The following is a 20,317-nucleotide window of genomic DNA, read 5'->3' as shown; positions in this document are numbered from 1 at the left end:
GCCAGATGAGGTAGTTTGGGCATCTGGTCAGAATGCCACCCGAACGCCTCCCGAAGGAGGTGTTTAGGGCACGTCCAAATGGTAGGAGATTACGGGGAAGACCCAGGTCACGTTGGGAAGACTATGTCTCCCGGCTGGCCTGGGAATGCCTCGGGATCCCCCGGGAGGAGCTGGACCAAGTGGCTGGGGAGAAGGAAGGCTGGGCTTCCCTGCTTAGGCTGCTGCCCCCGTGACCCGACCTCTGATAAGCGCAAAAAGATGGATGGATGGATGAATTGTCACATCAAAACTATGAATGAACACATGTTGGGTGAAAGGTAAAATAACTGAAAACATGTTTTATATTCTAGTTTCTTCAAAATTGCCACGAAAATAAAGAAAATGCATTGAACGAGGAGAAGGTGTGTCCAAACTTTTGGCCTGTACTGTATATCGTGATATTGGTTTTATCCCATATCGACCATTCCTGATTTGTTTATTGTTGATTATTATTTCAATCTCTGGTATGCATGCATATACATTCATGTGAAAAATGACATGCTAACACACATGTAATACAGATATCCTCAACATCTTACAAAGGAATGGTCAATGACTTATGGACGATTAGTTGCTCTGCAAAGACGTTATGCTTATGGCCTCCATGTTTTTCCACCCAGCTTGCTCAAACATTACATTCATGTGCTAGTCTGTCCAGACATGTTCTCCATTTTTCTATTGATCTGGTGGAATGCTCCAAAGTTCCAGTGGGTGTAACCTTGCATCTTCTCATTCCATTACCCTCACATCAGTTATTTGGACCTCTGACAATGGGGAAAAAAATGCAAATAAATTCCACATGTTATTAAGACACCAAATTGAAGCAAAATGCATTGCTTGGGTGAAACGGTGCTTTCGATCCGGATTGGGGGGGCTTGTCTGTCTCACCACAAGCGTGGTGCTGCTTTTGCTGACATACGTAAAACATTGCAACGGTGCAGTATTGTGATTCAAAGTGATCGCTCCTTTACTTTGTTAACATTTCAAGGCCTACTGAAATGAGATGTTCTTATTTAAACGGGGATAGCAGGTCCATTCTGTGTAATACTTGATCCTTTCGCCATATTGACATATTTTTGCTGAAAGGATTTAGTAGAGAACATCGATGATAAAGTTTGGAACTTTTGCCTGTACCGGAAGTAGCAGACGATGTGCGTTGTGACGTCACGGGTTGTGGAGCTCCTCACATCTGAACATTGTTTACAATCATGGCCACCAGCAGCGAGAGCGATTCAGACTGAGAAAGCGACGATTTCCCCATTAATTTGAGCGAGGACAAAAGATTCGTGGATAAGGATAGTGAGAGTGAAGGACTAGAAAAAAAAAAGAGACTACACAGTGGGAGCGATTCAGATGTTATTAGACAAATTTACTACGATAATTTTGGAAAATCCCTTATCTGCTTATTGTGTTACTAGTGTTTTAGTGAGATTATATGGTCGTACCTGTACTACCTGAAGGTCGGCCCCGCACCTTTCTTCACTACCAGTCGACGGGTGGTGGCGATCCCCATCTCTGTCCTTCGCAAGGGACCCTCTTCGAAACACGATGTTTCGAAATGATTGCTGCATAATACACTGTACTTTGTGTGTGTGGTCCAATCCAACCATGTTCGCTTGACATGTCTGTTCCTAGTAAAGCTTGACTGTCATCTTTTGGTAGTGTAAACAATGAAACACCGGCTGTGTTTGTGTTGCTAAAGGCAGCCGCAATACACCGCTTCCCACCTACATCTTTCTTCTTTGATGTCTCCATTATTCATTGAACAAATTGCAAAAGATTCAGCAACACAGAAGTCCATAGTACTGTGGAATTATGCGATGAAAACAGACGACTTCTAGGTGGGAACGGTGCAACATGTCCTCTACAATGCATGATACTTTCGCGCAAAATTTAAAATGGCAATTTAGTAAACTAAAAAGGCCGTATTGGCATGTGTTGCAATGTTAATATTTCATCATTGATATATAAACTATCAGACTGCGTGGTCGGTAGTAGTGACTTTCAGTAGGCTTTTAATTTGAATGTCGTGGTGTTTCTTTTCAGTCAAAGAGCAGTTTAGACCAGATGGAGAGCCAGTCGGCAGACACGGAGCCTCCGCCGCCGCCTCCCCCGAAGCCAGAACTTCGCTACCCGGGGCTGCCTCGCGCCGACACTGAAGGTAAGCCGGCACCTATCGGAAAGTAGCGCCCAAGCCGGCCATGGTCTCATGCGTGCGCCTCGTTTTTGGACTTGCAGAAAGCAGCCTGTTGACAGAAGGTGTGCCCACACAGTCCATGTACAAGTACAGGCCCGCGTACAACAGCCCAGGAAGAAACCACAGTGCCCACACACACGCTGGCAAGGTACTTTGGAAATAGACACTCTTGTGTAATAAGTTGTACGTTAAACAGCTAAGATTTAACTTAACATGAGAAGTTAAATCCTAACGTTTAAGCGAGGGTAACCCAGCTCCCTGCATTTCCGTCTATTTATAAGATGTTCCCAACATGCTAAGGCAACTGTGCCCGCCCTGCCCTCTGACTTCCTGTGTGCTTAACACCATGCCCCTCTTTTTGTTTTGTTTTTGAAAATGATCGTTCAGTGGCCATCGGTTGATCAGTAAGTCCTCAGCAAGTGTCATGTGTGTTCTCCCCTTTGCCAGTCTGGATCTCCTTCAACACCAGCGTGGTGTATAGCCAGAGTATGGCCCACTTAACTACAGGCGCCATGACTGCCATTGCTGTCGTTGTAACCACCAAATGAATATAACGCGTCTTGATATACAAAACCCAAAAGCAGTGAAATTGGCATGTTGTGTAAAAAATTAGAATAGAATACAATGATTTGCAAATCCTTTTCAACTTATATTCCAATTGAATAGACTGCAAAGACAATATATTTCATGTTCACACTGAGAAACTTAATTTTTTTTGCAAATAGTTATGAACTTAAAATTTAATGGCAGCAACACATTGCAAAAACGTTGTCACAGGGGCATTTTTACCACTGTGTTACATGCCCTTTTCTTTTAAAGGGGAATATTTTCACCAGACCTATGTAAGCGTCAATATATACCTTGATGGTGCAGAAAAAACACCATGTATTTTTTTAACAGATTTCCGAACTCTAAATGGGTGAATTTTGGCGAATTAAACGCCTTTCTGTCTATCGCGCTGGAGGCGATGACGCCAGAACGTGACGTCACAGAGGTAACACACCCGCCGTTTTCATTTTCACATTACAAACACCGGGTCTCAGCTCTGTTATTTTCCGTTTTTTTCGACTATTTTTTGGAACCTTGGAGACATCATGCCTCGTCGGTGTGTTGTCGGAGGGTGTAACAACACTAACAGGGAGGGATTCAAGTTGCACCACTGGCCCGAAGATGCGAAAGTGGCAAGAAATCTGCCGCCAGACCCCCATTGAATGTGCCGGAGTGTCTCCACATTTTACCGGCGATACTAAAGCAGACATGGCACAGAGATGTATGGATAACCTGCAGATGCATTTGCAACGATAGTCAACGAAATCACAAAGGTGAGTTTTGTTGATGTTGACTGCCAGCTAATCGATGCTAACATGCTACGCTAATCGATGCTAAAATGCTATTTACCGGCGGTGCTAAAGCAGACATGGTACAGAGATGTATGGATAACCTGTAGATGCATTTGCAACTATATTACGTTTACTTCCACCCACATTTAATGCGAAACAAACACTTACCAATCGACGGATTTAAGTTGCTCCCGTGTCAAAAGATGCGAAAGTCCTGATCGTTTGGTCCGCACATTTTACCGGGGATGCTAACGCAGCTATTCGGCCATGCCATGACTATGAATTCGCTCAATAGCTTCAGTTTCTTCTTCAATACTTTCATACTCCAACCATCTGTTTTAATACATGTGTAATCTGTTGAACCGCTTAAGTCGCTGAAATCCGAGTTTGAATCCGAGCTAATGTCGCTATATCTTGCTCTGGTATTCCCATTGTTTGTTTACATTGGCAGCACTGTGTGACGTCACAGGGAAATGGCCAGTGTCTTCGCAGAGAGCGAAAACAAGGCACTTTAAAGCTTTATTTAGGGATATTCCGAGACCGGTAAAATTTTGAAAAAAACATCAAAAAATACAACAAGCTACTGGGAACTGATTTTTATTGTTTTTAACCCTTTTGAAATTGTGATAATGTTCCCTTTTAACAACACTCAGTAAAGGTTTGGGAACTGAGAAACACGTTTTTGAAGTGGAATTATTTCCTATTCTGGCTTGATGTACAGCTTAAAGGGGAACATTATCACAATTTCAAAAGGGTTAAAAACAATAAAAATCAGTCCCCAGTGGCTTGTTGTATTTTTTTTTTTCAGAATTTTACCGGTCCCGGAATATCCCTAAATGAAGCATTAAAGTGCTTTTTTTTCGCTCTCTGCCAAGACACTGTTCATTTCCCTGTGACGTCACACAGTGCTGCCAATACAAACCAACAATGGCGAATACCACAGCAAGATATAGCGACATAAGCTCGGATTTCAGCGGTTTTAGCGATTCAACAGATTACGCATGTATTGAAACAGATGGTTGGAGCATGAAAGTATTGAAGAAGAAACTGAAGCTATTGAGCTAATAGCTATTGACGCTATTCATGGCTATAGCATGGCCGAATAGCTGCGTTAGCATCGCCGGTAAAATGTGCGGACCAAATGATAAGGACTCTCGCATCTTGTGACACTGGAGCAACATAAATTCTTCGATTGGTAAGTGTTCTTTTCGCATTAAATGTGGGTGGAAGGAAACGTAATATAGTTGCAAATGCCTCTGCAGGTTATCCATACATTTTTGTGCCATGTCTGCTTTAGCACCACCGGTAAATAGCATGTTAGCATCGATTAGCGTAGCATGTTAGCATCGATTAGCTGGCAGTCACGCCGCAACCAAATATGTCTGATTAGCACATAAACCAACATCAACAAAACTCACCTTTGTGATTTCGTTGACTTTATTGTTGCAAATGCATCTGCAGGTTATCCATACATCTCTGTGCCATGTCTGCCTTAGCATCGCCGGTAAATAGCATGTTAGCATTGATTAGCGTAGCATGTTAGCATCGATTAGCTGGCAGTCAACATCAACAAAACTCACCTTTGTGATTTCGTTGACTTTATCATTGCAAATGCATCTGCAGGTTATCCATACATCTCTGTGCCATGTCTGCTTTAGCATCGTCGGTAAATGGCATGTTAGTATCGATTAGCGTAGCATGTTAGCATCGATTTGCTGGCAGTCATGCCGCAACCAAATATGTCTGATTAGCACATAAGTCAACATCATCAACAAAACTCACCTTTGTGATTTTGTTGACTTTATCATTGCAAATGCATCTGCAGGTTATCCATACATCTCTGTGCCATGTCTGTCATCGCCGGTAAAATGTGCAGACACTCCGGCACATTCAATAGGGGTCTGGCGGCAGACACTTACGCATCTTCGGGCCAGTGGTGCAACTTGAATCCCTCCCTGTTAGTGTTGTTACACCCTCCGACAACACACCGACGAGGCATGTCTCCAAAGTTCCAAAAAATAGTCGAAAAAACGGAAAATAACAGAGCTGAGACGCAATGTTTGCAACGTGTTGAAAGTGAAAATGGCGGCTGTATTACCTCGGTGACGTCACGTTCTGACGTCATCGCCACAGAGCAATAAACAGGTGTTTAATTCGCCAAAATTCACCCATTTAAAGTTCGGAAATCGGTTAAAAAAATATATGCTCTTTTTTCTGCAACATCAAGGTATATATTGACGCTTACATAGGTCTGGTGATAATGTTCCCCTTTAAGTTGTCTCCTTTGTGGTATTTTAGGCTTCATATTCCATCCATCCATTTCCTACCGCTTTTCCCTTACGAGGTCGCGGGGGATGCTGGAGACTATCTCAGCTGCACACGGGCGGAATGTGGGGTACACCCACATCGCAGGGCCAACCCAGATAGACATATTGCGCCACACATTTTCAATTCAATGGGAGACAGGTCTGGACTACAGGCAGGCCAGTTTAGTACCCGCTACTTCAAAGCCACGCTGTTGTAACGTGTGGCTTGGCATTTTTTAAATAAGCAGGGGCGTCCATGATAACACTACTTGGATGGCAACATATGTTGCTCCAAGACCTATATGTACCTTTCAGCATTAACGTGTAAGATGTGTAAATTACAGATGCCTTGGCCACTAATAATCCCTCATGCTGGCTTTCGAACATTGCTCCCAGAACAATCTGGATGGTTCTTTTCCTCTTTGGTCCGGAAGGACACGACGTCCACAGTTTCCAAAAACGATTTCAAATGTGGACTCGTCACACCACAGAACACTTTTACACTTGTCATCAGTTCATCTTAGATGATCTCGGGTTCAGTGAATCCGGCGGCGTTTCTGGGTGTTGTTGATAAATGGCTTTGGATTTGCATAGTGACCAACTAGTTACTGACAGTGGTTTTCTGAAGTGTTTATGAGCCCATGCAGTTATATCCTTTACACACTGATGTCGTTTTGGATGCAGTACTGCCTGAGGAATGAAAGTCACGGGCATTCAATGTAACATAAAGTGATTTCTCCAGATTCTCTGAACCTTTTGATGATATTACGGAGCGTAGATGGGGAAATCCCTCAATTCCTTGCAATAGCTGGTTGAGAAATGTTCTTAAACTGTTGGACAATTTGCTCACTCATTTGTTCACAAAGTGGTGACCCTCGCCCCGTCCTTGTTTGTGTATGACTGAGTATTTCATGGAAGCTACTTTTATACTCAATCATCTGCTATACATATTGTTAGATCAGTGGCCTTGTGGTTAGAGTGTCTCCCTTGAGTCTGGATGGTCGTGAGTTCAAACCCCGGCCGAGTCATACCAAAGACTATAAAAATGGGACCCATTGCCTCCCTGCTTGGCACTCAGCATCAAGGGTTGGAATTGGGGGTTGAATCTCCAAATGATGCTCACTGCTCCCCTTACCTCCCAGGGAGGGTACATGAGGATGGGTCAAATTCAAGGGACACATTTCACCACACCCACTATGTGTGTGACGATCTTTGGGACTTTAACTTTAACCACCTGTTCCCAATTATTACCCTGTCCACCTGTGGGATGTTCCAAATAAGTGTTTGATGAGCATTCCTCAACTTTCTTTGTCTTTTTTGCCACTTGTGCCAGGTTTTTTGAAACATGTTGCAGGCATCAAATTCCAAGTGAGCTAATATTTGCAAAAACTAACAAAGTTTTCCAGTTTAAACGTTAAATATCTTGTCTTTGCAGTCCATTCAATTCAACATAATGATTTGCAAATCATTGTTTTCTATTTTTATTTACCATTTACACAACGTGACAACTTCACTGGTTTTGGGTTGTGTAGTTCCAAAAATACTCCAGCTCATAAAATATGCTTTTATTTTGTAAAAGTGTAATTTTGCGTCCGCATTTGCCTCACTCTGCCGCTACATTCTTGCAGGACGCAATAAACGTAAACAATACACAGAAGGACCAAAAATATAACTCATTTTGCCAAAAATTTGATTGGCTTTGGACCAACAATAACGGAGAAATTGTGACTTTTGTGTGAAGTATGTCCACTGTGGTGGACATCGAGGCAAGACTGGGCAAAGCTTCAAGTGCATTTGCACAACTTGGTGCCATCTGGAAGTCTCAAGTGTACAGTGAGGCACTCTAAGATGCACCTGAACTAAGGCAGCGTGAAGTCTGTCCTGATGGTCTGAATAATAATAATAATAATATATTTTATTTGTAAAAGCACTTTACATTGAACAAACAACCTCAAAGTGCTAAAGTGCATTTAAAAACAACACTAGAACCACAAATAGCTGTGCCTGACAAGTAAAATAAATAGTAAAAAAATAAAATAGCGGGTGGAGAGTCTTTCTTTCTTACTCCTTTCTTTCTTTCTTTCTTTCTTTCTTACTCATTTCTTTCCTTCTTTCTTTCTTACAGGTGGAGTATCCATTCTTCTTTCTTTCTTTCTTTTTTTCTTTCTCTCTTTCTCTTTCTTGCGGGTGGAAGGTCTTTCTTTATCATAGGTGGAAAATCCTTTAATTCTTCCTTCCTATTTTCTTCTTTATTTTTTCTCCTTCCAAACTCTTTTCTTCCTTCCTCTTTTCTTCTTTCTTTCTTTCTTTCGGGTGGAAGGTCTTTCTTTCTTTATCACAGGTGGAAAATCCTTCTTTAATTCTTCCTTCCTATTTTCTTCTTTATTTTTTCTCCTTCCAAACTCTTTTCTTCCTTCCTCTTTTCTTCTTTCTTGCAGGTGGAAGGTCTTTCTTTCTTTCTTTCTTTCTTTCTTTCTTTATCACAGGTGGAAAATCCTTCTTTAATTCTTCCTTCCTATTTTCTTCTTTATTTTTTCTCCTTCCAAACTCTTTTCTTCCTTCCTCTTTTCTTCTTTCTTTCTCACAGGTGGAGCATCTTTCTTTCTTTCTTGCGGGTGGAAGGTCTTTCTTTTTTTCTTTCTTTCTTTATCACAGGTGGAAAATCCTTCTTTAATTCTTCCTTCCTATTTTCTTCTTTATTTTTTCTCCTTCCAAACTCTTTTCTTCCTTCCTCTTCTTTCTTTCTCACAGGTGGTACAGCTTTCTTTCTTTCTTACTTTCTTTCTTTCTTTCTTTCTTTCTTTATCACAGGTGGAAAATCCTTCTTTAATACTTCCTTCCTATTTTCTTCTTTATTTTTTCTCCTTCCAAACTCTTTTCTTCCTTCCTCTTTTCTTCTTTCTTTCTCACAGTTGGAGCATCTTTCTTTCTTTCTTGTGGGTGGAAGATCTTTCTTTCTTTCTTTATCACAGGTGGAAAATCCTTCTTTAATTCTTCCTTCCTATTTTCTTCTTTATTTTTTCTCCTTCCAAACTCTTTTCTTCCTTCCTCTTTTCTTCTTTCTTTGTCACAGGTGGAGCATCTTTTTTTCTTTCTTTCTTTCTTTCCTTCTTTCTTCCTCACGGATGGAGCATCCTTCCTTCTTTCTTCTTTCTTTCTCCTTTATTCGTCCTTCCTTCTGTCTTTCTCACAGCTGGATCATCCTTTCTTTCTTTCTCCTTCCTTCCTCTTTCTTTCTTCCTCACGGGTGGAGCAGCCCCACACTGCACAACAGAGCATTTTTACACGTGCAAAAAGCAACGAGGAAACGCCGCAGATGCATAGCATGATCTCAAAGTTGTAGCAGTCATGGCGCCCTGTAGTCACATGAGTGGCTGTTGACCAATCAGTGAGGAGGTCGTCTGAAAGCGAGTTTTATACACCACTCTGCTTGAACACCCCCTCCCCCTCCCCCTGAAAGTGCAGTGACTGGAATGTGTCGTAGCGTCCATTTCCATGTTGGTCTTTGACAGTCCATGTTTCCCCAGCAGTAGTGTGATGATGTCACCAATCAAGCATCCCCCCCTCCCTTTCCTTACCCCCCCAACACTTTTGTCCAAACCTGTGGGTAGTTTGTGTGTGGTCTTCCTGTGGTAACATGGGGACTTCTTCATCTTTCTTCCTCCTGCTGCTGTCTGGACCTCCGCCTCTCTTCCTCTCTGCTCTCCTCAGGTGATCCGCGGCGAGAGTCTGGACTCCCCGTCTCCCTCCATCCTCCACTCCAGCCGCCATCCCAGCTACCGCTCAGAGCCCAGCAAATTGGACGGGACCGCGGTGGTGGTGGGGGGCGGCGCGGGGGCGTTCAGAGGGGGAGGGGAGAGGGGCGAGGGCCCCGGGGGTTCAGGCAGGACCGTGGGCGGTGTGTCGGGTTACTCCCTGACCGCCCGCTCCCACACCTCTTACCCGTCCTCTCTGGTTCTTTCCGCCGGCGGCTCCTACTCCTCCAGCCTGCGCTCGGCCCACATGGCGCACAACCCCCTGGCCACCCTCCAATCAGAAGGCACCACGGACACCAGCTACAAGAGCCTGGCCAATCAGACCCCTCGCAACGGCAGCCTCTCCTACGACAGCCTGCTGACGCCGTCCGACAGCCCGGAGTTTGAGTCTGCGGCCCACGAGCTGTCGCCCCAGAAGCCCCGCGCCCCGCTGCCGGCGCTGGTCCGAGGCCAGCCCGACGCGGCGCCCCCCGGCTCGCCGCTGCAGGGCTACACCTCCCCCTTCCTCTCGGCTCAGATCGCCCAGCAGAGGGAGGGCCATCTGCTCCAGGGTTCTGCCACTTTCTCCTCCCCCCACAGGGCCTACCTGCGCGCCGTCAGCCCGCCCCCCACCTCCGGCCTCCCGGAGACCCAGCACCTGCTCCAGCATAACCACGACTCCACCTCCAGGGCCCCCCGTAACTCTGTGCCGTCGCCCTCCTCGCCTCCCATCTCGCCGCCCCCGCGCGGCCTCTCCCTGGGCAAGTCCCAGTCATACACCGGGGAGGCGGGGCCTCAGCACAAGCCTCGGGTGGCAGCGGCGCTGGGAGGGGGAGGAGCCGGAGGAGGGCTTCAGGCTCCACAGTGAGTAACGCCACGTAATGCTTCGCCTGCTCCTCTTCCGCCTCCCTTTCTTCCTAATCTTCTTCTTCCTTCCTGCATTGTGTCAGCCATCCTCTTCCTCCCTGATCTGTGTGAGTCTTGCTCTTCCTCCTCCGGTTTCCAGTTAGCAGCATGCTCGCATGCGGTTGTTTGCTTTCAAAAGGAGAGAAAGCGTCATGTTGTTTTCCAAGCACTCACTCCCCATCTCCTTCTTTCAGGATGTCCTCTCGCACAATCTTGGCCAATCACACGTCATCTAAGCCCGGAGGCGGAGTGAAGAAGGTGACGGGCGTGGGAGGGACCACTTATGAGATATCGGTTTGATTGACAGGCCCCGGACAGCTGGATATTACAGACCTGACATCCTGGTACCGCTCCTTGGTTTCCCCAAAGACAAGTCCGACTCTCGGACGCTGGTTTCCTTTCCCTCGAGACACTTTTGCAGACGGGTTGCTCACAGATGTTGTTTTGGGGACCGGAGTATTCTCCGTGGATGTCACGTTTGAAGGTGTGGACCAAGGAAGACCGACCTGTTCTACGGACCACACTACTTGTCCAGAGAAGCAAAGACACGGTATTCTTTTAGTTTTATAAGTTTTGAAATATTCTTTTATATCAATGTCAACTCTTACAGATTATTATCGGGTCCTGTCAGGTATCAATGAGGGTGGAAAATGTGTATCATTGTTTTTTTTTGTATGGTTAATCGCCTGTTTATAATTGACGGCTGCATCAGCCACTCCTGAGCTCTGGCGGGAAATCCTCCAAAAGACGTGGCAAAGAATGCTTTTATTTTCCTAAAAGCCAGAGATGAATGGACAAGCGGAAGAAGGTGTGTAGTGGGAAAGTGTTGGAGGCGTTATGCAAACTCACTCGTGTAGCTTTAAGATCCGTCTTTGTTGTTTTGATGATCGCAGAAGCTTTTTAATTAGTGTCAGCGAGGGATGGGCTTATTTATTCTACCTTTCATACAAGACAAAGAAAAGTAGATCCGAGGAAACATTTCAAAGCACTCTTTTGTTTTGTTTTCAAGGTTTGGAATTTCTAACGAGCTCCTTGTGATTATCGATGTTTTAGTGACAGGTTTGTAACGCCGGTCCTGATTTATGTTTGCCTCCTTTCCAGCATTTAGTGCACACGTTTGCTTTTTGCTTCTATTGTTTTTTCCACTTTCCTGGCATATTGTGTACAGTAGGTCTGATTTTCACATGAAGTGGTAAAAGGTACAAGTGACTTTATTTGAAACCCACAGCCATGTTACGCAGGGAAGGACAAAACACTCGCGAGTTCGTGTTCCAATTGAGCCTCGCACTAAATTCCACTTTTGCCTCAAACCAGGGGTGTCAAACTCATTTTCATTGAGGGCCGCTTTTTTTAAATTAATTCACATTACGCATGCGGGTAATAACCTGTGATCAATCACGATTAATCAAAATTCGTATGGCATTTATTACATTTTTTTAAAATCTATAACTTTTTATGTATAACTTGCTTTAAAATCATGATACATTTACATCATGCATGTGGGGAATAACCTGTGATTAATCATGATTAATCAAAATGCATATTGATTGATTGATTGATACTTTTATTAGTAGATTGCACAGTACAGTACATATTCCGTACAATTGACCACTAAATTGTAACACCCGAATAAGTTTTTCAACTTGTTTAAGTCGGGGTACACGTTAATCAATTCATGGTAATAAATATGCATTTATTAGATTTTTTTTTACTGTATAACTTGCTTTATAATCATAATTTACATTATGTATGCAGGTAATAACCTGTGATTAATCATGATTAATAGAAATGCATATTGTATTTATTAGATATGTGTAACTTGCTTAAAAATCATAATAAATTTACATTATGCATGCGGGTAATAACCTGTGAGTAATCATGATTAATTGAAATGCATATGTATTTTATAGATTATTTTTTAATGTATAACTAGCTTTAGAATCATAAGTTTACATTATGCAAGCGGGCAATAACCTGTGATTAATCATGATTAATCAAAATGCATATTGCATTTTATAGATTTTTTTTAAATGTATAACTTTCTTTAAAATTATAATAAATTTACATTATGCATGCGGGTAATAACCTGTGATTAATCATGATTAATCAAAATGCATATTGAATTTATTAGATTTTTTTATGTATAACTTTCTGTAAAATCATTATACATTTACATTATGCATGCCTGTGATTAATCATGATTATAATGCATATTGCATTTATTAGATTTTTTTTATGTTTAACTTTCTTTAAAATCATAATAAATTTACATTATGCATGCGGGTAATAACCTGTGATTAATCATGATTAATTGAGTTGCACATCCATTTGCTTTTGGCTGTTAAAACTCTCAAAAACGGTTAAATACATGTAGCGCTGAATTTGACCATAAATCCATGTGCATGTCGATTAATCATGATTAATAGATTAATCATGATTAATCGACTAATCATGATTAATCGAAATGCATATTGATTTATTACTTTTTTATGTATAACTTACTTATAATCATAATAAATTTACATTATGCATGCAGGTAACAACCTGTAATTATGATTAATTGAGTTGCACATCCATTTGCTTTTGGTTGTTAAAACTCTCAAAACCGGTTAAATACATGTACCGCTGAATTTGACCATAAATCCATATGCATGTCGATTAGTCATGATTAATCGAAATGCATATTGATTTATTATATTTTTTTAATGTATAACTTACTTTAAAATCATATTAAATTTGCATTATGCATGCGGGTAATAACCTGTGATAGATCATGATTAATCAAAATGCATATTGCATTTATTAGATTTTTTTTATGTCTAACTTTCTTTAAAATCGTAATTTGCATTACGCTTGTGAGTAAATACCTGTGATTAATCATGATAAATCGAAATGCATATGCATTTTAGATTTTTTTTAAATGTATAACTTGCTTTAAAATCATAAAGGTGACAAGCAGATATTTGTTTTTATTTCCATAAATCGAATAAATCCATATACATTTCGATTAATCATGATTAATCGAAATGCATATGGATTTACTAGATTTTTTTTTATGTATAACTTGCTTTAAAAATCATAATAAATGTACACAATGCATGCCTGTGATTAATCATGATTACGATGCATATTGCATTTATTAGATTTTTTTTATGTTTAACTTGCTTTAAAATCATAAAAAATTTACATTATGCATGCAGGTAATAACATGTGATTAATCATGATTAATCGAAATGCACATCCTTTTGCTTTTGGCTGTTTTAACTCTCAAAACCGGTTAAAATACATGTAGCAAAGAATTTGTCCATTAATCCATATGCATTTCGATTAATTGTGATTAATCCACTAATCATGATTAATCTAAATACATGTTGTTTTATTATATTTGTTTTATGTATAACTTGTGTTAAAAGCATACTAAATTTACATTATGCATGCGGGTAATAACGTGATTAATCATGATTAATAGAAATGCATATGCATTTATAAAAAAATTTTGTCTAACTTTTTTAAAAATCATAACAAATGTATATTATGTATGCGGGTAATAACCTGTGATTAATCATGATTAATTGAAATGCACTACAATTTGCTTTTGGCTGTTAAAACTCTCAAAACTGGTTAAATACATGTAGCGCTGAGTTTGACCATAAATCCATATGCATGTCGATTAATCATGATTCATTGAAATGCATAGAATAGATTTTTTGATGTATAACTTGCTTTAAAATCATCAATTTACAATATGCACGCGGGCAATAACGTGTGATTAATCACGATTAATCGAAATGCACATTGCATTTATTAGATTTTTTTAATGTGTAGATAGATAGATAGTACTTTATTGATTCCTTCAGGAGAGTTCCTTCAGGAAAATTAAAAAAACTTTCTTTAAAATCATAACAAATTAACATAATGCATGCCTGTGATTAATCATGATTAATCGAATACATATTGCATTAGATTTTTTTAATTGATAACTTTATGTAAAATCATAATACATTTACATTCTGCATGCCTGTGATTAATCATGATTAATCGAATACATATTGCATTAGATTTTTTAATGTATAACTTTATGTAAAATCATAATACATTTACATTATGCATTCATGTGATTAATCATGAGTATAATGCATATTGCATTTATTAGATTTTTTTATGTTTAACTTTCTTTAAAATTATAATAAATTTACATTATGCATGCGGGTAATAACCTGTGATTAATCATGATTAATTGAGTTGCACATCCATTTGCTTTTGGCTGTTAAAACCGGTTAAATACATGTAGCGCTAAATTTGACCATAAATCCATATGCATTTCGATTAATCATGATTCATTGAAATGCATATGCATAGAATAAATTTTTTTATGGATTACTTGCTTTATAATCATCAATTTACATTATGCACGCGGACAATAACGTGTGATTAATCATGATTAATCAAAATGCATATTGCATTTATTAGGTTTTTTTAATGTATAACTTTCTTTAAAATCATAAATTTACATTGTGCATGCCTGTGATTAATCATGATTACAATGCATATTGCATTTATATTTATTTTATGTTTAACTTTCTTTAAAATAATAAATTTACAATATGCATGTGGGTAGTAACCTGTGATTAATCATGAGTAAGCGAATACATATTGCATTAGATTTTTTTATGTATAACTTTCTGTAAAATCATAATACATTTACATTATGCATGCCTGTGATTAATCATGATTATAATGCATATTGCAGTTATTAGATTTTTTTTATGTTTAACTTTCTTTAAAATTATAATACATTTACATTATGCATGCGGGTAATAACCTGTGATTAATTATGATTAATTGAGATGCACATCCATTTACCTTTGGCTGTTAAATCTCTCAAAACCGGTTAAATACATGTAGCGCTGAATTGACCATAAATCCATATGCATGTCGACTAATCATGATCAATCGAAATGCATATTGATTTATTATATTTTTTAAATGTGTAACTTGCTTTAACATCATAATACATTTACATTATGCATGCGGGTATCAACCTGTGATTGATCATGATTAATCATAATGCATTTTTTACATTATTTTATATATAACTTTCTTTAAAATTATAATTTGCATTGCGCTTGTGAGTAATAACCTGTGATTGATTGAAATGCAAATGCATTTTAGATTTTTTTTAATGTATAACTTGCTTTTTATGTATAACTTGCTTTAAAATCATGATACATTTACATCATGCATGTGGGGAATAACCTATGATTAATCACGATTCATTGAAATGCACATCCGTTTGCTTTTTGGCTGTATAAACTCTTAAAACCGGTTAAATACATGTAGCGCTGAATTTGACCATAAATCCATATGCATTTCGATTAATCATGATTAATTGGCTAATCGTGAATAATCGAAATCCATATTGATTTATTACATTTTTCAATGTATAACTTGCTTTGAAATCATAATAAATTTACATTATGCATGCGGGTAATAACCTATGATTAATCATGATTAATTGAGTTGCACATCCGTTTGCTTTTGGCTGTTAAAACTCAAAACCGGTTAAATACATGTAGCGCTGAATTTGACTATGAATCCATATGCATTTCGATTAATCATGATTAATCGGCTAATCGTGATTAATCGAAATCCATATTGATTTATTACATTTTTTTTCTTTATGTTTAACTTGCTTTAAAATCATAATAAATTTACATTATGCATGCGGGTATCAACCAGTGATTGATCATGATTAATCGAAAAGCATATTGCATTTATTAAATTTTTTTTCATGTCTAACTTTCTTTAAAATTATCATTTGCATTGCGCTTGTGAATAATAACCTGTGATTGATTGAAATGCATATGCATTTTAGATTTTTTTTAATGTATAACTTGCTTTAAAATCATGATACATTTACATCATGCATGTGGGGAATAACCTATTAATCAATCACGATTAATTGAAATGCACATCCGTTTGCTTTTTGGCTGTTAAAACTCTCAAAACTGGTTAAATAAATGTAGCGCTGAATTTGACCATAAATCCATATGCATTTCGACTAATCATGATTAATCGGCTAATCGTGATTAATAGAAATCCATATTGATTTATTAATTTTTTTTATTTTTTATGTATATTTTGCTTTAAAATCATAAATTTACATTATGCATGCAGGGAATAACCTGTGATTAATCACGATTAATTGAGTTGCACATCCGTTTGCTTTTGGCTGTTAAAACTCTCAAAACCGGTTAAATACATGTAGCGCTGAATTTGATCATAAATCCATCTGCATGTCGATTAATCGACTAATCATCAATCAAAATGCATATTGATTTATCATATTTTTTAAATGTATAACTTGCTTTAAAATCAGAATAAATTTACATTATGCATGCGGGTAATCTGTGATTGATCATGATGAATCGAAATGCATATTGCATTTATTACATTTTTTTATGTATAATTTTCTTTAAAATTATAATTTGCATTGCGCTTGTGAGTAATAACCTGTGATTGATCGAAATGCATATGCATTTTAGTTTTTTTTTTAATGTATAACTTGCTTTAAAATCATAAATAAAGGTGATAAGCAGATATTTGTTTTTTTATGTCCAAAAATAGTTTTGCAGTACAGCACATAATAATTGGCATGATCAGATAATATTAAAGTTTGAAATATGCGTTTTTTTCTGTCAAAATTGAAAGTTTAAAAAAAAAGAAGTATTTTATTGAAACCCGTTTTTAAAAGGTTTTCGTGGGCCACATAGACTGGAGTTTGACACCTGTGCTTTGAAGGAATGGAAGTATAGAAAGAAGGCTTTGTCTTCATCATGCATGTGATTCCTGCTGTGCGAGACTAAAAATAAAAACAAAAAAAGAGCCCAAAGATGGAGTGGGCGCTCCAAGTTCTAACATCCAACAAGAAGTCACATGACGCGGACTAAGAAACCAACCTGTCTTTGCTAAAAGTGTGCAAGAATAAATATTGCTCAACGCGGGATCGGAACGCGATTCACAAAAAGATCTGTACCGAGAATATTTAAGACGTTTCCGATATGGCCTTATAAAGAATTTTTTTGAAGATGTCTTCTCAGAATAAAAAGGTCAAACAAAAGCCGGGGGCGTCAGTCATTTTATCTCAGGGGCCGCATGGAGGGAAGTGTGTGCACACCATTGCAATCATGGCATCACAAGTACAGAATTAAAGACAACTGCAGATTGTTCCCCATGTCTTACTTTGGCCAATATAAAACAAACACATTCTGAAAATATTACAATAAGAATATTGAAAAAAAAAAAAAAAGCGGTAAAGTTTAGAAAGAAGAAAGTGAATGAATGTTTATAACTAAATAAATGTACATATGCATAAACATGTTTTATATTTGTATTTGTTTTAAACATTTAAAGTTAAAGTACCATGTATATTTGCAAGGTCATTTTCAAGAAGGATATTTAAAGAGAAACTACATCTTGTGAGACCGTGTCTGACAACCCTGGAAGCCCGGATGGGTTCTACAAATTGTGAGTACAGATATTTGATTTCCTTAGTTTTTCACATTTAATGTTTTTTTGCAATTTTAATTTTGACAGTATCACATAAGGTAGGGGGTCACCAACGGGCATCAAGTCGCACGTAAGGACCAGATGAGTCGCCCGCTGGCCTGTTCTAAAAATAACTCAAATAGCAGCATTTACCAGTTTAAATTGTATTTATTTACCAACAAGCTGGTCTCGCTTTGCTTGACATTTTTAATTCTAAGAGAGACAAAACTCAAATAGAATTGGAAAATCCAAGAAAATATTTTAAAGACTTGGTCTTCACTTGTTTAAATAAATTAAACATTTTTTTTACTTTGTTTCTTATAACTTTCAGAAAGACAATTTTAGAGAAAAAATACAACCTTAAAAATGATTTTAGGATTTTTAAACACATATACCTTTTTACCTTTTAAATTCCTTCCTCTTCTTTCCTGACAATTTAAATCAATGTTCAAGTATTATTGTGAAGAATAATAAATACATTTTAATTTAATTCTTCATTTTAGCTTCTGTTTTTTCGACGAATATTTGTGAAATATTTCTTCAAACTTTTTATGATAAAAATTCATCTCGAAAATCTGTAGAATCAAATAAAAAAAAAATTCAAAATCTTTTGCATTTCTTTTGAAATTTTTGTTCTGGAAAATCTAGAAGAAATAATGATTTGTCTTTGTTAGAAATATAGCTCGGTCCAATTTGTTATATATTCTAACGAAGTGCAGATTGGATTTTAACCTATTTAAAACATGTCATCAAAACTCTAAAATTAATCATAATCAGGAAAAATTACTAATGATGTTCCATAAATTATTTTAGTTCCAAAAGATTCGAATTAGTTAGTTTTTCTCTTCTTTTTTTCGGTTGAATTTTAAATTTTAAAGAGTCGAAATTGAAGATAAACTATGTTTAATTTTTTTCCTGTTTTCTCCTCTTTTAAACTGTTCAATTAAGTGTTTTTTTTTTCATCATTTATTCTCTACAAAAAACCTTCCGTAAAAGGAAAAAAAATGTACGACGGACAGAAATCAGGGTATCTGCAGGTTTCAGCAGGTCAAATTTAAGACTTTTTAAGACCTTTTTAATGCCACCTTGAATGAAATTTAAGACCGAAAAAAATTATTAAAAAATCTATAAATATAAGCGATGGTTGGGGATCCCACTGTACTACAACCTCAATGACAATCAGTCCAGTTTACTTTTTGTATGTTTATTAATAAACAAACTGATAAGCACCACTCTGCCAAAAATCTTGAGAGATCCAAAAACGTTGACATCCAAAACAAACAAACCAACGCCAGTAAAAACATAATAACCGAGGTGAGGGTAAAAATCAATTACATTTAAATTAACACATACCGAGTCCCGTTGACTTGGTCGAAGAGCAGGTTTTGGGTGTGAGGTGCTAATCCGTGTCTCGTGATATATGCTGTTTTATCCTTTCCGCAGGAAAATGTATTAGCAACCTGAGAATCAGGAAACATCACACGAAAAAGATCGGCAATCCCGTCATTTGAGGTGTAGGATGGATGTTTCACCACAGTGTGCAAGATCCATAACGCCTCCAATTTTAATGTTGCTGTCCCGCCGAAGATTGGTGTCAGGTCAGTGTTGCTTGCTGGGGGGGGGGGGGGGGGGATGGGGGGCCTTGGCGCTGGACCCACGCAGAACTGAGAGCTGCCCGGTGTTTGTTTTTGGCTCTCTGCCGCGATTTTATGCTTATTGCACTGTATGTGCGATTCGACCGCTCTAATTCCCATGGTGCCAAGTTTGAAATCCCTCTTACAAAGTATACACCTGGCCTCCTCGGGATTGAAGTGATTTATATTTATATAGCGCTTTTTCTCTAGTGACTCAAAGCACTTTACATAGCGAAACCCAATATCTAAGTTACAATCAAACCAGTGTGGGTGGCACTGGGAGCAGGTGGGCAAAGTGTCTTGCCCAAGGACACAACGGCAGTGACTAGGTTGGCAGAAGCGGGAATTGAACCTGCAACCCTCAAGTTGCTGGCACGGCCACTCTACCAACTGAGCTAAAAGCTGGTTTAAAAGCTGGCTTAAGCCTGAAATCACTCACTTTTACTCAGACGTGCCCCGAAAAAAACAAAACTGGCCCGACAATTTAAGACCATCTTAGGAATTTTTAATAAATGTTATAATTTTTAAGGCCTTCATTTTAGACACATTAATTTAAGACTTCGCGGATACCCTGGAAATACCCACTTTTTTATTTATATATATATAGAGAGAT

General features: G+C 38.4%; 1 protein-coding gene across 3 annotated transcripts in view; it reads left to right on the top strand.

Annotated features, from left to right (window-relative positions):
- Nucleotides 1–19,690, top strand: part of LOC133552698 (palmitoyltransferase ZDHHC5-B-like) — a 48,695-nt gene extending 29,005 nt beyond the window's left edge. The window contains exons 9-14 of one of the 3 annotated variants that reach the window (XR_009806752.1): nt 2,086–2,200; nt 2,278–2,384; nt 9,594–10,480; nt 10,717–11,072; nt 17,961–18,049; nt 19,514–19,690. Coding sequence is in view for 1 of the 3 variants with exons in the window: in XM_061900087.1 (XP_061756071.1) it covers nt 2,086–2,200; nt 2,278–2,384; nt 9,594–10,480; nt 10,717–10,822 (1,215 nt within the window). In the remaining 2 variants the exon portion in view is untranslated. Of the gene's footprint in view, nt 1–2,085; nt 2,201–2,277; nt 2,385–9,593; nt 10,481–10,716; nt 17,643–17,960; nt 18,050–19,513 lie in introns of those variants that run through there. The other 2 variants (XR_009806751.1, XM_061900087.1) reach the window with 2 other exon arrangements.
- Nucleotides 19,691–20,317: the final 627 nt, after the last annotated feature.

This window comes from Nerophis ophidion, linkage group LG05 (assembly GCF_033978795.1).
Source record: "Nerophis ophidion isolate RoL-2023_Sa linkage group LG05, RoL_Noph_v1.0, whole genome shotgun sequence".
In the NCBI taxonomy this organism is placed as follows: Eukaryota; Metazoa; Chordata; class Actinopteri; order Syngnathiformes; family Syngnathidae; genus Nerophis; species Nerophis ophidion.
This window is presented reverse-complemented; position numbering and strand designations above follow the sequence as displayed.